The sequence below is a fragment of the Aureobasidium subglaciale genome, assembly GCF_000721755.1.
Source record: "Aureobasidium subglaciale EXF-2481 unplaced genomic scaffold scaffold_2, whole genome shotgun sequence".
Lineage (NCBI taxonomy): Eukaryota > Fungi > Ascomycota > Dothideomycetes > Dothideales > Saccotheciaceae > Aureobasidium > Aureobasidium subglaciale.
Genome location: NW_013566993.1, coordinates 1,256,125 through 1,272,438, shown reverse-complemented (window position 1 = coordinate 1,272,438; position 16,314 = coordinate 1,256,125). Strand labels below are relative to the sequence as shown.

The 16,314-nt window shown below is 50.0% G+C and overlaps 4 protein-coding genes across 4 annotated transcripts; 2 read left to right on the top strand and 2 right to left on the bottom strand.

The window, feature by feature from the left end:
• The first annotated feature begins 1,920 nt into the window (after positions 1–1,920).
• AUEXF2481DRAFT_36504 (uncharacterized protein) lies at positions 1,921–3,020 on the top strand. The gene has a single exon (XM_013492053.1). It carries the CDS (start codon positions 2,089–2,091, stop codon positions 2,887–2,889), a length of 801 nt encoding a protein of 266 aa, XP_013347507.1. The 5' UTR covers positions 1,921–2,088; the 3' UTR covers positions 2,890–3,020.
• Positions 3,021–3,777: 757 nt separating this feature from the next.
• On the bottom strand, positions 3,778–4,980 carry AUEXF2481DRAFT_26415 (uncharacterized protein; the record flags this gene model as incomplete). The annotated part of the gene is made up of 1 exon (XM_013491924.1): positions 3,778–4,980. One exon carries the CDS (start codon positions 4,978–4,980, stop codon positions 3,778–3,780), a length of 1,203 nt encoding a protein of 400 aa, XP_013347378.1.
• An 852-nt stretch (positions 4,981–5,832) lies between these two features.
• Positions 5,833–11,482, bottom strand: AUEXF2481DRAFT_36502 (uncharacterized protein). Its single transcript, XM_013492052.1, has one exon. The coding sequence runs from the start codon at positions 11,233–11,235 to the stop codon at positions 5,974–5,976; it is 5,262 nt and encodes a 1,753-aa protein (XP_013347506.1). The 5' UTR covers positions 11,236–11,482; the 3' UTR covers positions 5,833–5,973.
• Positions 11,483–13,751: 2,269 nt separating this feature from the next.
• AUEXF2481DRAFT_45971 (glycoside hydrolase family 43 protein) lies at positions 13,752–14,764 on the top strand (the record flags this gene model as incomplete). Its single annotated transcript, XM_013492094.1, has 2 exons — positions 13,752–14,063; positions 14,120–14,764. 2 exons carry the CDS (start codon positions 13,752–13,754, stop codon positions 14,762–14,764), a joined length of 957 nt encoding a protein of 318 aa, XP_013347548.1.
• Positions 14,765–16,314: the final 1,550 nt, after the last annotated feature.

Genomic DNA, 16,314 nt, shown 5'->3' with positions numbered 1-16,314 from the left:
TGTCGTGTCCCTCGGTCTGTTGTGCCCCTCCTTCCCTGTGAAGCATACTTGTATTGTGAGCTTCCCCGCATTAGACGTCATTGTCATATATTTGGGATGCACAAGCGTTGCGTACTCCAGCGGCAGTCGAGTCAGCCGCGTAGAGGTGGAATTTTTTTGACAATGCGTGGAGCATGCACCTTGTTACCAATCCTTGTTCGTCCTCAAAGAGCCTTCCTAGTGTTTTCGAACAACTAGAAAGGTTACTTAGATGCACGACAGGAGCTTCTCGTCACAATGCAAGCTGGCAAAAGAGAGCGGGAAAGGGACACTGATCTCGCAGTGGATTGTATCGAGTTTGATTTGCACTGAGGCAATCGTGAGCAAGGTGTTCTGCGACGTGCGGGAGTCAAGCTCTGGCAGGATGCAGCATACCAATACAACGTCGATCTGGTGTATTCTTGTATCCTTGACGCATCTTTACAAGCCATAACCTGACTAGGTACCTAGACAGAAGAAACTCTGGTATCAAGTGTAGGAGCTCAGAAGCACCAAGCTGGTGTCTGCACGTTCCGGTGTTCTCAGAGCATCTCCTGTGTTCTTTTTATGCAACACTCCAGGACACTAGCCCAGTTCAAGCAACATGATCTTCCTGACTCTTGACTGTAGTCTGATGTCCAAGGACGAGGAGGGATTGTGGGTGTCGATCGACGGTGTATAGGGGTCGCGGCATTCCTGCACCTTGGGTTCTATTCATCAGTAGCCTGCCAATATTCTCGCAATGTGCCTTCTCTCGACCTGACCTGATCAGTATGCTCACTTCACATGCCTTAAGTTCAGTGCCCGGGTCCGGCGCTACTGACACCCCATACTCATACATAAGGTCGTGCCACTGGAAACTGGATCGTCCCAATTGGATGAAGTCTTCGAGTATGTTGCAAACTCCTGGAACCCTCAAGCGAAAGGGTCACTTTCATCGATGCAGGTTTTACAAAGCAGAAGTGCTGCGAGGTGCTCGTGCAGCTGCCGTTGCTGCAGAATGCCGACTGTTGTTGAGAAGTCGAGGAGCATGGAAACAGCCACAGGTTGTACAGAAGAACTGGCAAGGAGTTGGGGTGTCTTGCGGCCAGAATGATGCAGGGGCACCGCATGCTCCAACATTCGTGTTGGCTGCGTGTCGCCGTACTCTTGCACGATCCTTTGTTCAAACTCAGACTTCGAAACAATCGTGGCCATTGTCGTCCATTGTCAAACCGTCTAGCTCAATCAAAATTGCAGCCATATCGCCGTTGAAGCGCCAATGCGGACACGTGTTGCAAATAATCTTGAGTCGTTCGATTTACGTAGCTCGTCCATGTTTAGCGGCACCCGAGTGGGCGGAGTAGGGCGGAATTGGCGACGAAATTGTGTTGTCCCCACTAGTGCAGCTCGCCTTTTCTCGTACAACAGCATCACCTTCGAGCTTGAGAAAAGCAGATCAGAGAGGCAAAGGAGAACTTCTCATAACAAAAAAGGACCTTCTACCATGATGTTCTTGTGAGTTCTGTCCTCTGGCAAAACATCGTCGATGGGACAACGCGATCGTTGATGTCCAATCCTGCTGAACTATTTATCGTCCGTGGCAGCTTTGCAGATCGAGATTTGGCGGGGCATGACACCGGAGCTTGCGGGATCGAGTGAAACGTCATCGAAGGCCATGTGCTTCCTGTCCCACCATTGGATCATCTGCACCGCCTGCCACGAAAAAGTTGCATGATATCGGGTTCCACAAACAGCGCAATTCGGCCCTTCAACTGCGGTATATTCAAATTGCAAGTTCGCGGGTGCTAAGCGTGGTTCAATGCTATTTTGTATCTGTTGAGGCTCGTTGACCGGGCCACCTTCAGCCCCACGACCCCGCCTATGAGGTCAGCGTAGAAGGACGATGAAGCTGCAGGACTGGCCTCACCAGAAAATATGACCTCAGCCCACGGAGCGGTAAGGATGCGCTCTTGGAAGCTTCTTTTTTAAATAGCTATCTGTTCCCCTGCACATCTTTTCTCTCTCCATCCTCTCTTCATTCAAACCTATCTTCCCCTCTCTACAAACAACCCCCCAAAACACATCAACATGCCTATCTCTATTCCCAAGGGCGAGAAGCTTCTTGACCTTCTGTCCATGAAGGGCAAGGTCACCATTGTCACTGGTGCCTCCGGTCCCCGCGGTATGGGTATCGAGGCTGCTCGTGGTATCGCCGAGATGGGCGGTAACGTCGCTCTTACCTACGCTGGCCGTAAGGAGGGTGGTGAGAAGAACGCCGCCTCCCTCGAGAAGGAGTACGGCATCAAGGCCAAGGCCTACAAGCTCGACGTCGCCAACTACGAGTCCTGCCAGCAGCTCATCAAGGACGTCATTGCCGACTTCGGTCAGATTGACGCCTTTGTCGCCAACGCTGGCAAGACCGCCGACTCTGGTCTTCTCGATGGCGAGATCTCCGCCTTCGAGGAGGTTATTCAGACCGATCTCCTCGGTGTCGCATACTGCGCCAAGGCCGTCGGTCACCACTTCAAGGAGCGCCAGACCGGTTCTTTCGTCATCACTGCCTCAATGTCTGGTCACATCGCCAACTTCCCTCAGGAGCAGACCTCTTACAACGTCGCTAAGGCTGGCTGCATCCACATGGCCCGCTCCCTCGCCAACGAGTGGCGCGACTTCGCCCGTGTCAACTCCATCTCCCCTGGATACATTGACACCGGTCTCTCGGACTTCGTCGACAAGGAGACCCAGAAGCTCTGGCACTCCATGATCCCCATGGGCCGTGACGGTGACGCCAAGGAGCTCAAGGCTGCCTACGTCTACTTCTGCTCTGACGCCTCTACCTACACCACTGGTTCCGACCTCGTCATTGACGGTGGTTACTGCGCCCGCTAGACAGATCGCTGGCTGATCTGTTGATGTGTGTGTTGCCTCGACATCTACTTTCTATATCAAAATAGTTAATTTATCATGACGGACATGAAATGAAAACAAAATACCCAATCTACTCAATCTTCTGATCCAAACTTCTTCTTCCAACCGTGGATGCTGCCAATCGATTGCCTGGACATAAGTTGTATCCACGAGGCATTGACACTCGTTGTACCTTGCCATTACCCCACACTGCCTATGCGTACAGTACATATGATGATTGGTCTCGACAACAGTCGATAACAATTGGACATCGCATGCCGAAACAGACAGGTACATCACAATTGCAACCTGACACGAAGCTGACAGAATAATCAATCAGAAACGAGACACCATCTCGCACTCGTCATTGATCCAAGCCGCCTACCAGACCCTACCTTTGCACAATCGCGCCGTCACGTCCTACCAAATCGAATACCAACGATGTCGTCCTCATTCCCGAAAGCAATAAAGAGCCATATAATTCGGTCAGTCCCAGACCGGCCAGAAGAGCTTTATGACAGGAGGAAATGACGCACACGCGATCAATGCGAGCAGAGAAAGAGACACAATGAGGGAGACAAAAGAGATCGATACATGAGCACCTGCTCCGTTCGGCAGTTAGGCTATGCACACCACAATAGCTCATGGAGAGTTCTTCCTCGCAGTCCTCAGCTACATACACACTAGGTCTTGAGTGTGGATATCAACATTCATGCTCTTCTTTTACATTCAAGAGGCTGGTTCGTACTTCTTGAAAACCCCTAGATATTCTGGCTATCGAGACTATACAATCACACAGAACACTAGGCCGGTCGATCAGATCTCAGGAGTCTTGTTTCGTGAGTGCATTATCATCAGAATAGATACTCATCAACGCAGAAACACAACCCTGTCCAACAATCGTCCCGACCAAGTGCGGAAAGAACAATGCAACTCCTTATCCACCTGCACTTTCGCAGCCTGTTTGGCAGAAAATATCAGTCTAGCAGGTGCATACCGTGGCACTTCCTTACCCCTCTTACTCCCCTGCACATCGCTCCTGCATGCCAATCCGCTATCTTCGGAGGTCTGGGCCGCTCCATTGCTTTCCATAAAATCCCAATACACCCTCGTCCACCCCTCCCTCTTTTCCAAAAACTCCCTGTCAAACTGCCCAGTATCATTATGAAGACTCCGCAAAAAAGACAAATACACCATCCTCAGTCTCCTTTCATCATTTTCCTCACAATCCTCCCATTGATTCTGCTGCTTCCAGACCTTACTCTGATGGTAAACATGCTGCTTCTCCCTCACATTGCCAAAGTCTCCGAGGAGCCAATGAAGAGGATCTTCCGAGATGAAGATGTTGGCGGGTTTAATATCGTCGTGGCAGAAATTGACGGAGTGCAGGGTTGTGAGTGTGCTGAGAAGGGCGGAGAAGGAGGGTCTGAACATTCTATCCATGGCTGAGGTTGTGGAGTTGCTTTGCAAGGCTAGGAGATGGAGAAATCTGGGGCCTGCATCGAGTAGAGTACCGTGGTGGTAGTACGGGGTTACTAGTTGCCATTTCCGTGATGATCCGTTTTTGAGGATGAAGTAATCAAGGATGTTCACGGTGCCGTTAATCGTGGTGGTGGGTTTGTGTACTTGGTTTGCGTGCAACAGCATGAATTCTAACTCTGTTGGCCATTTGGTTTCTCCGAATAGTGATATTGCTGCTTCTGGAAGAGAATTGCGGAGAGGACTTCTTTGTGTGTAAAAGGACTTTATGGCGACTTCTTGATTCGTGGTGGTGTCATTGTAGATACTGACGGATCCCTCAAAGCCAGAGGATAGTAGTCGTTTGAAAATGTACCGATCCTGTGAAGTGTTCGATCTCAGGTTATAGATGGTCTTCTCTGGATAGAAAGATTGAGGGAGTCGTGAACAGTCATGCAGTAAAGTGTCATTGACAGGAGAGAAGTCTGTAGGTAGGTATTTGGGTGTGCGAGCCAATTGTGACGGACTGCATGGAAGCGAGAAGAAATAGCCACCTAGGATCATGTATAGTAACATCCATAGCGCAAGTCGACAGTAGGGTCTAGGTACTAGCATAATCGTGTGACCGAAGATAGAAATACGTCGAGTCAATACACCCTTATATGTGCCAGGGAAGGAACAGAACCCATCACCAATCCGCCTACCCAATTGGACATCTCGAAGCCTGAACTTGATTGATCAAGTTCATCGAAGGCATTTCCACCAGACATTTCCTGTTACCCGGTATTCCCAGGCCGAGCATACACTTGGCAGTGACATTCTGGCTATGAAGCTGTATATTAGCTATAGCCTTTACCAGTATATCGTGGTTGATGATTCAAAGAGCCTCCAGATCTGTTGAAGAGATGCACTATTGGGCTGTGTCAAAGCAGGCTGAATGTCTGTTCTTATAATAATAGTTATAGGTGAGGGATGTGTGGCAATGTAGTATTGCGTGTCCCGAGGCAGTGCAACTCATACATCTATACAGCACATTGTAACGGCCGGTAAAGGTCCATCAAGTCTTGGTGCACTGCAGACGGCGGTTGACAGTCAAGCTGCATACAAAACTTGATTGTGCATCATCTGTACCTGATCAAGATGGCATTGTATGCAGACCTTGGCAGGATGCATCATTGGATGAGCCATCGCCACATGTTTCAATACTCCTTGGCGCGAAGCACAGCGTTAAAGAAACTGTCGGGCGCAGCAGTCGATCAGATTAGCATCATTCCATACATCTCCATGGAGGTGGAATCGAAAGCAAGTCTTGTTTCCGGGAGCTAAGAGATCATTTGCACATGGACGTTGTGATGAATATTATCATGGCAGTGACATCCTCAATCCGAGATTGACCCCACGTCATTGGTCCCCATGTGCACCTGCCGCAGATCACATATAACACCAAGATAACATGAACAAAATCTTCTCTAGATTGTGACTGAAGGATGTATCTCTATTATTAGGTATCTACGCTATCCTGTCCCACCTATGAACAACTCTAAACGCCATGTATATGCTTCTACCATTCCTGAACTCCCGCTCGATAATCTACATGATCCCGAACAATCAACCTTGAGTGATAGTTTGTGGTGGCTCTGCTGCATATTGTGAGCATTTCCCCATCATCTTGCCAAAGTACTCAGTCACAAAGCTCTCAGTATAGAACTCGTGCTGTTGACTATGCTCCGAAACCAGGTTGTGTGCCAATTCGTGACACAAGGTAACGTACCAGTACACTGCTGCTGCCTGCTTGCCAACTCCTCCAGCAGTGCCATAATTCTGCCAATGCAACTGCAAGAAGTAGCGGAGATTGCAGAAAATGGATCCCTGACGGTTAAAGGCGATGCTGCTACCAGATTCGTTGTAGTAGATGTGTAGGGATTGTGGTCTTAGAAGGAAAACATTTCCAACGTCGAGCAAGAGAGCAGCGAAAGCATTCAACTGCGTAGCATGAGTTTGCAAGAATGTTGCTCTGGACGATGCAGGGACAGCGTTGGCAAGGAAGATCTTGACACCTGCAGATGTGTTCCCGACGAACGTCAGATCGTGCCCAGGACTCGAGTCACAGTAGGATGGCGTCTCCTTGACCGTGTTTTCTGCAGGAGGAGAGAAGAGGGAGGACGAATCGTGTGCACGAGAGGAGTTGACTGCTGAGATCAGATTTTGAGTGATCTGGTGAGGCGGAGTGATCTTTTCAGGTTGTTGGCTGACAGTCGACTTCTTCACAACTTGTCCCGGATTCTCAGAGTATGGGGGCGGAGCATCTGAAGGCCCTGCCTCTGGACGCGATGTGTCTTGCAACTGCTTCTGACGTTGCTGCTCGGCAGGGTGCTCCGTTGAACCCGTCTCGAACCCGAGTTGCCTCTGAAGATTAGAGAAGAAGCCCGTACCTCTCTTGGGACGTTGTGCAAGGGTAGTCTCAGGTGAGGCCTCAAAAGCACCTGGTACAGGCTTGGACTTCTCGGGCGTAGCTTGCAATGAGTGAGGTGCGTCGATGGCCCGAGTTTGCTGTTGCGCATTCCACTCAGCTTCTCGTTCTGTCATTCTTTTCTGCTCCTCCTCCATTTGCTGTTGTCTCTTGTTCTCGGCCATACGATTTTCTGCTGCTTTCTGTCGCAGGATACGGTCTACATTATAGCCTTTGGTCTTCAGTCGGCGCAAATCACTCTCCAAGATCATCTCTAGAGCTAGGAAGTCTTGTTGTTTTGCTCGTTTGAGCAAAAGAGACATGATCGCGCGCGCAACCTCGTAAAAGTCAGGACGAGTGGTCACAAACAATGTGGCATCTTTCTTTGTGTCTCGGTGCAGGGCAGCCGTCCTTTTCTCTTTGTATGTCGCATTGTATCCTCGCAGAGTCTTGGTCAAGGTCAGCGAGCCGACGACATTGACAGCAAGCACACCTTCAAGCCACTTTGAATCGTGACGAATTGCGTCCGCTGTGTGATCGTGTAGGAACAATCGACAACGCTCCACGATGAGATTTTGTAGCCTGGCTGCCGTAGATTGGTCGGGCAAAAGAGCACCCATGCGCTGGTCGTCTTCAATCAGGCTGCTGATCCAAGTGGCTCCGAGCCCAGCATACAAGTTTTCGAGTATCTCCTCTTGAGGACCAGCAAGCAATCTCTCCTTGAAAAGGCGGTAGCTGTAAAAATCGTCGACAAGGATAATGCTCGAGGGTACGGCGAGATGCCATTCCTTGATGGCTGCTTCATTTTCCTCGAAGTAGTCTTGCTCGTCCTCTGTTACCTTGCTAGTGATAGGAGCGATCTCCTTGACAGCGAGCAAACAGGGAGAGCGCTTCAGTGCACCCCAGAGCATCTTGTCGTTCTTCAGACCACTTGCGTTGTCAGCTATACGACGCAAAAGGCTCAGATATTTCTCTTGGCCGAGAGTACCCAACAAACGTGAGGGTTCACGAACGAGCATGCCTCCGAGCTCTGGAGCACTAGGTTCATGCTTAGAGCCGACCTTCAACAGGAACGAATTGGCTTCGGAACCAAAGTCGACAAAGTCAAAGATCTCGCCATAGGTGGCGCTGTCGCCTAGGAAGCAAGCTCTCGGAGCAGTGTAGCGGATGTTGTCACTCTTCTCGCTACCGGAGCCGACCTTGACGATTGGAATCATACGTGATTCGCCAAGTTTCTCGGCAAGATTGCCGGAAGCACCAATCTCGTTGAGTCGACCTGCAAAATAGCTGAAGACGTCCTTAGCATCTGTACGACTCTTGGGAGGGCTCTTCATGAGTCTGTCTGCACAGATAGTGATGGGAGGATTTTGTTCAACGTTGAACAGGGCTGCATGCTTTTGCAAATCCTCTCGAATAATCTGGAAGCCAAGGATAGCAGATCTCTTGTTGGCGAAGCACTGCGTCGGTATGGCAAGTTTCTTCAAATCACCACCCTGAAGTGGTAGGAAGGGCACTGTGACTTTTTCTACCGGGAAAGTGCGATAGCCATTGGCGTAGTGGTTCGTAATGTAATATTGGAGAGTCTTCTCGTACAGCTTAGAGTCGCCTTCAGCAGCTGCCTTTGTCATGATTAGAATCAAGTCTTGAACACCAGGATAGGCCTTGAGTCCAAGGACACTGAGGAACTTGGACTCTGGACTGGCTTTTCGGAATTCACCAGGCCACTGCACAAGTGGCAAGCCAAGCTCTCTCAGTATGGGCAGTGGTTCGTAGAGATCAGAAACCTTGTAAAGCTTACCCTCGGTAGCCTTAGCGTCACCTTGAGATTCTGCGGGACAGATTGGCGTCTTACGTAGCTTGTCGTAGTCTTCATTCGGGATGTCGCCTTGAACACTGACAAGGTATTTGATCAAGTCAACATGGCTCCATTTGCCTTCAGCGGCGCCAGATGATTTCGCCATGAGTCTTTCAAAGACGACGGAGAGCTCAACTGTTTTACGTACTCCAAGAGGCAATAGAAATTTCTCCTTGACACCCTGAAGACCATGTACTGTCGGCAGGTCGTCGAAAAGTTTCACAGATGCGAAGTAAGACTGAGCTGGCTTGCGCATACCAAGCTTGGTGGGTATGACCGTCCTTGGCTCGAGAAGTTGCACCACAGTACCTTTGGATGACTGACTAAGACCATCCCATGATTTCGAGACGACAGAAAGGACTTGGCCAGAGAATTGAGGCGATTTGGTAACACTTTGTTCTGCGGAGAGACCAGCGCCGTCTTTCTCGATAAGGTACCGTAGCCATGGTACAATCTGAAGTTCGGTCCATCCGAATGCTTCAAGCTGATTCTTGGGCACGTTCTTGACGAAGCGGAAGGGAATGGTTGTCGATGATGCGGGTAGCTCGGAAGGTACTTTGCTCGGATTTGGGAATGAGTCAATGCTACCCAGTAGTAACACCGGACTAGGGTAAGTGCTGGTGAATTCTTCAGCGATCGTAGCGACGGTGCCGTCAAAAAGCGAATGAAGAGCAGACACGTCTAGCTCATCTCGACTAAGTTTGCCCGTTGCCCACTTGATCAACTCTGTTAACTGCTTCTCTTCCAGGGCCCGGGCTTCTAGCTCTTTCTTGATATCATGAGTAGTGATGTCAGACAAGAGTCCGTACTCTTTGAGATTCTTCATGAAAGCAGCGGCCTTTTCCATGATCTCATCTGGAACTACAGGTATACCATCAACGAAGCTGAGGTCTTCAGTCGCAACGCGGACCTCGAAGCTGGGCAGCACACCACGAGTGGACAAGAGGTTAATGGACCCTTTCTGATTGCAAGTCCAGAAAGCTTCTTCGATGATGGCACCAACTTGGGAGGAAGGCGTGGACTCGGAAAATGTGTACTGCTTGAAGGTGTGGATAGCCGAAGCCATGACGGCTTCGATATCCTCCTTTTGGACCTTCTTGTTGCCGGAAGTAATCATTTGACGTTCAAGTTTGTTCTTGAGTTCGGCCATATCGCCTGTATAGGCAACGCGGCATGCTATACCAGCGACTCGTAGCATCTCAACATTCCAGTCACGTACCCAGCGCGCGTTCAAATCGATACTTTCACGTTCGACTGTAGGAATGACGGAGGGGGCAGAAATGTGGGCAAGGAGACCAGTCGTCTGAGCAGTTGGGAAACCAATGAAAACACGTCCGTTCTTGCTAGGAAGTACAGAAGCGAAGATCTCAGAAGCTTTGCCCGATGATGAGCCTGAGAAAGTGGCCATAGATACAGAGCTCTCATCGTAAGAGGATGTCAAGATGGCAATCTTTGTGTGCTTTGGCGGAGGTTTCTTTGTGGCACGCTCAAGCTCGGCAGACAAGCTCTTGTTGACATATGTCTGCACATTGACGGTACTTATCCGTAAGAAGACCGAGGCAGTGCTCGAACCTGCAAGATCCTCGGCTATAGCCCTTTGAACGGCTTCCTCCTCTTTGGCGGCACGTTTAGCAGCAGCACTAGGACCAGTAGCGGCTGAAGCAAAACGACTAAAGAAACCTCGTAATGACTGGGTCGGTGCTTCGGAGGAGGATGGCTGTAGCTGTTGTTGAGCACCGGCAACACGTGTCCACCCGATGACATTGCACCATGTCGCGTCAATTTGAGCATTCTGGTACTCTACGCCAACAATCTTCATGAGTCCTGCTTTTGTCTTTGGATTGATGTCGTTGGGGATGGCCACAGCAGCTGACGGAGCCATCTTCTTGTTGAGGGTGATCATATTCCATCCGTCAATCCATAGCTCAACAGACTGCAGACCGACGAATGTGAGACTGGTAGCAAGGAATTGGCAGATGGATAGCAGGTTGGGTACAGGAGAGGTTGTGTTGCGGTAGTCGAGAACAAAAGCCGTCTCGCCTGTAGCTTGTTCCTTCGGTAATCTACCCCTTCTGGTAAACAAGCTGTTCCCTTTCCAGTAGAAGGCCATGGTCTGATCGCCCGAGCTGACGAACGGATTCTCGCAGTCGGCAAAGACACTGTAGAATCCGACACCAAAAGCACCGATCTTTGTCTCATCAGGGTTACCCTCCGCAATTCTCTTCAGCCGTTGCCAGTCTGTTTCAGCAAAGGCTTGTCCATTGTTGGAGACGAGTAATCTCTGGAGTGTGTGATTGGTCAAGACGTGCTTGAGTTGGGCGGACGGGTCGCTGGCTGGTGGTACGGGGACGTTCGGCGAGGGTAGCGTTTCGAACTTGATGGAGACCTTTGTAGCCTGAGCATCGGCTGCATTCTGGATGAGCTCACGTAGCGTCGTCCATTCTCCCGAGTATCTGGCCAAGACTTTATCGATCAAGGCTCGAGTATTGACCGTCACCGCCTCCTCGTCTAGGCCAGAGCCCATGGTCTGTTCACGCAGACGCGCATAGTCGATGGATCCTGCCATCCCTGATATGTTCGGTGTATTTGGTGGCAAGTTACTGTATAAGCAGAGAGACCGGTGTCCAGCAGTGGCGAAGGCTTGGTTTGAGGAGTCGGTGTTGGGCGGTGGGGACGATGGGGCGAGTAGGGGCTAAGGAATTTGGATGTCTAGATTAGTAGGTGCTCGGATATGAGTCTCAAGATCAGGCAGACTCGAGTCCTGCGTGAATTCGAGGCAGACTCCCACATGGCTCCTTCCAGAAGAGCAACAAAGACATACGCCTTCCTCCATCATCCCTCCGGAATTAGCTGAAACAACACCCTAATCCCCGATGACGCTGGCCGCTCGCTCTTGCCAAGGGAGGGAGCCGAAGATTCTCCACCTACAAACTCTTCGAGTCGGCGTCGCTCGGTTCTCTTCTTTCTTTCTTCAACTCATTACCGGTTCTTATTGTAGGAGTATCCTTCGCGGAGTTCGCTTCGTTTCAAAGGTCTCTCCTCTACACATGTACCGCAGACAAATGCCACAGCGCCACAGCTGGAGCAAACAAGGGTTGAAGTCATTTGACCTGATGATGTTAATGTTCCTTACCGGTGGCCGCTACATACCACCACTTGAAGCTCGTCTGATCTGGACTGAGTAGCACCGTGATTTTGACTTACGTTACATGGCCTCTGCCGCCTCAAGCGGAGTGAACTGTTACATCCCGTCCAGGCTCGCTGTCCGGTCAATGGGAGCACCCAAGACAGGGTGCTCCCATTGACAGAGTATCTCGAGACATCAACTTGACTTATGTCCGCGCACGCTGCCCAATCGTGCTCCAAGTTCTACGATTTGCACCAACAACACTACTGATCATCACTCTCGATCTCATGTCTATCAGGTCTAGCCTTAAGTACGGTAAGACGTGTCGTGGACGTATATTCTGTCCAGATCTTGTGATGCACACGAGAAACACACCTGACGAACATGTCGCTGACTCGCTTCGAGACTCGGATCGATGGTTGCTGTCTGATGTTCGAAGGCTTGGTCGAACATGCTGCCGAGGGTCACGTTGTTCGACAATGAACACGAACAAGTATACCGTACGTACTCACTCCTGATATCGAATCGTTGAGCTAGTCGCAAGCCTGGGTACACTGGGCCGCGATGTTACCCAGATGCTTGCTACTTTTGTTGACTTCTGCGGTCTATCCCCGCTTGCAAATATGAACGTCACCTAATCTTACCGTACATTCATATTCAACCACGTGGAGTGCTTGCGTCGAGAGATGGTGGACCAACGTGCGGCCCATGACGTGGGGACCCCACATTCCTGGGGCTCGAGCAGATTTGTCTCCAACTGGTCTTTGTCGATCTTAGAACAACCTCTTCCAACATGACCTCGTGCTCGTATCACCGGTCTATTTCCTTACGTGCGCATAGATCCGTCAGCTGCACGAGCCTTGTGGTTGGCCTCTATTAACTTGTCCGTGGAGCCGAATGTTCGAAATGCCGTCATCATAATTGGATGGCTCTCGACAATTCAGAGCGTTCATCTTGTCGACTTTCGAGAGCAGAGTCGAGTGACTGCGAACAAGGCGGATATTGTTCAGGTTTCTGTTCGCAAGCACTAGATCAGGATAGTCCGTCTCACGCTACATAACAAAGTCGCATCCCAATGGACGAATAAGCAGCAAGATTATACTGTTCTGGTACCACTTGTTGCAAGCCCAACTTCCAAGCCACCGGACTGTTGCTGATCTTCCGCCGGCACCCTGCGCATGCTACCTTACCCTGTCCGATCCGCAACAACCTTAATCATGAGTAATAAATTCCTGCCCTCACCCCTAAATCATGATCGGCAAGGTCTCGGGACTTTCTTCACAGGATGATCGCTGGGTTGATCGACTTTATCCTCTGGCCGCTGCAGACATTCCTCCGGTACGGAGGATACCAACTGCCCAGCGCCTTGGCTCCGTCAGCCATGCTGTTAAGCAACCAGTCAGAGCCTCCTAACTACAGCGCATAGTGACAATCTTATTTCCAAAACGTCGTTGCATCTTGAGGAGACGACCATAGGGTCAACGGGTGTGCCTGCATGCCGCCCGCAAGTACTGCCACCAACTACTTTCAGACGTCATACAACAGAAAAAATTACCTGTCAGGAATGGACAGAAGGATCTTTGCTCATGTTGCACCGCCCCTTACTCGTTGGAGTCGAAGTATACAGATGTAGGAACGCCAAGATGACGATGGAGGCTGCAAAGGAAGTATGTTGTTGGTCAAGTGATTGCACATCGCTACGGCCGTGTGTTGTTATTGCCAGCCTCGGTGGGCGGCAATACGTGATGTGAGTAATGAGAATTGATGTGGTAAGTCTATGATGAGCAGTATGGATGCAGATTAATCTGTATAAAGGTCGCCGTCCTCTACACAGTCTGGTCGGATATATCCATATTACACCTACCTTCCTCAAGACGGCATACTTATCCTTGCACATCTCATTCTTATCTTGTCATACACACATCGCGTAGAGGAATTCCTGTACTTTACTCAACATGTTGAGCACAACCCTTAGTCTCTTGGCCACAGCACTACTAGCATCTGGTGCTCCAGTCGATAAGCGCTCGACCAGCGGTGCTGTCATAACAGTAGACTTTCCCGATCCGGCGCTTGTTACTGCAAACAACCAATGGTACGCCTTTGGTACACAATCAGTCTATGACAACAAGAACATCCATATACAGGTTGCTTCATCTTCAGACTTCAATTCATGGTCTCTACATAACGGACAAGATGCTTTGCCAAACTTGCCGGGCTGGGTTGATCAGAGTAATCCTCTAGTCTGGGCCCCAGACATTATGCACTTGGTGAGTCCCCCAGACCTATAATTGTCGAGAAGAGCTTCTCGCTAACGCAAGAACAGGACGATGGAACCTTTGTGATGTACTTCAGTGCCACGACCAACACTGGTGGCGATGGAAACTACCACTGCATTGGCACAGCCACCAGCTCCACTGTAGAAGGCCCCTACAGCCCATCTCTAGATCCCTGGTACTGCCCCGTCGACCAGGGAGGCGCAATCGACGCCGCTGGTTTCCGAGATGCAGATGGAACTTGGTACATAACCTACAAGATCGATGGCAACGCAAAGGGCAACGGTGGAATCTGCAATAATGGCAACGCTCCCATCGTCAACACACCCATCATGATTCAAAAGGTGGCCTCGGACGGCATCACCAAACAAGGCAGCCCAACCAGCATCATGAACCTCCAAAGCTCTGATGGTCCGGATATCGAGGCTCCTGCTATGATCAGAAAAGGAAACACATATATTCTCATGTTCAGCTCTCACTGCTACAGCACGGACAGCTACAATACCTTGTATGCGACTAGCGAATCACCCACTGGAGGCTTTGTCCGCAGAGGAAGTCTCCTTGGAGGTGGAAGAGGAGGGTTGGATGCTTCTTTGGATGCGACCGATGTTGCTTTCCATGGTCTACAGGGCGATGGCCGCAGATACATGTATACTGGTATCCTCAACATTGACGGCAACTCGGTGACCTTGTAGATGGCGAGAAGAGACTCGACGAGCTACGATTTACGACATGATTTACGATGGAAGGTGCATTTGCTTTGGAAGTCGTGATGGTCTGGACGATCTATGTAAAGTACGAGATTTGTGTTTTGTAGCATTAGCAACATGACTTGAGGTTGCTCACTCTACGCAACTGTTCCCGATGTTCTCGCGAGGTAGTTGACAGAAAGTGAAAGTTGTGGTCTTGGGGGGTAAGACACGGGAAGAACCCTGGAAGTTACTCGAGCCTCGAGGTTGTTTACCCGGAAATTTCCTCCTTGGGAAAACTTTTTTCTTTTCTCACCTTCTCATACCCACAACCTTCACGGCGCGACATCGTGCACTCCACCGCCTGAGATGCCACACACCGTGATCGTTTGTTCAAGCACATGCGTTACTCGACTACGAGGATCGCGAGACCTTACATCCGCAGCGCCAGCCGCGCGCGTTTACCAACAATGCGCCCATCAACTGCGGGCTTCATATACCACAGTTTTCACGCCCCTTCCAACCAAATATATCAAGGCGCTTTGGCGGAGTGGTTAACGCGATGCCCTGCTATTGTCTAACGGCAAAGCCTAGGCATTTCCTTCGGGAGCGTGTGTTCGAATCACACAGGCGTCGTCTCATTTTGCTCTTTTTTAGCACCGTAGAAGATATAGAATGTGTTCCTTCTGCTATCAAAATGATGCTCAAGAGGTAAAGCTCTATATTGGTGGAGTTGTGGTGATTTTTGGTGGTTGGGAGGGTTAGCTGGGGTGGGTGAGCTTTGACCACAAGGATGCTGGGCGGCCGCGGTCTGTGCTTATCCACGGCGGGCTGTCGTCCATGGCAGGTGTGACTCCGCGGTAGAGTTTGGTTCTTGCGATATCGCAATTGATGGACGTGAGTATGGAACAGAGTATGGAATTATTGCAAACGGTAAGCTTCTAGGGACCTCTTTTCACCATGGTAATCCTGTATGCTCGCACAAATTCTAAGCTCCTACTTGACCATTCCAAGGGCGACAAAGAACATGCGATCAATGACTAGAGGAGACAGACTATTGTCAACTGCTCCATCACTAGTTGAAGAGGCATCTTCGGTCAGCCAGTTTAGCAAGACACAGAGTTTCGTGTAGCTATGTGACTAGATGAGATGATGTGGACTACAAGCACTCCACTCATTCGGCCTGAGGGGTATGAGAAATCTCGCTCGACATAAGAGTGACAAACTCCAGCGTGCAGCATGGTCTTTCCAATACTCAAGGAGTGATAGACAACGCCGCGGTATGATCGCCGGAAGAATAGAAGAGTAAGAACCGCAAAGGTATAGAGATATAGTGGAGAAGAAAAACTCGTTTGCATAAGGATGAATCAATCCGTTCAGATCCCCTAAAAGGCACAATCATTTCCCCTAATCGAAATATCCGTGTTTCGCAATGCTCCGTCTAACCTGTTAGAAGCATATGCAACAATAAACGCCTTTGCCCCATTGTTTGATACCCCCATCCCTTTGAAAGATACTCCGGTTTGCCCCCATAAGATAAGAAGAAAATAAGAAAT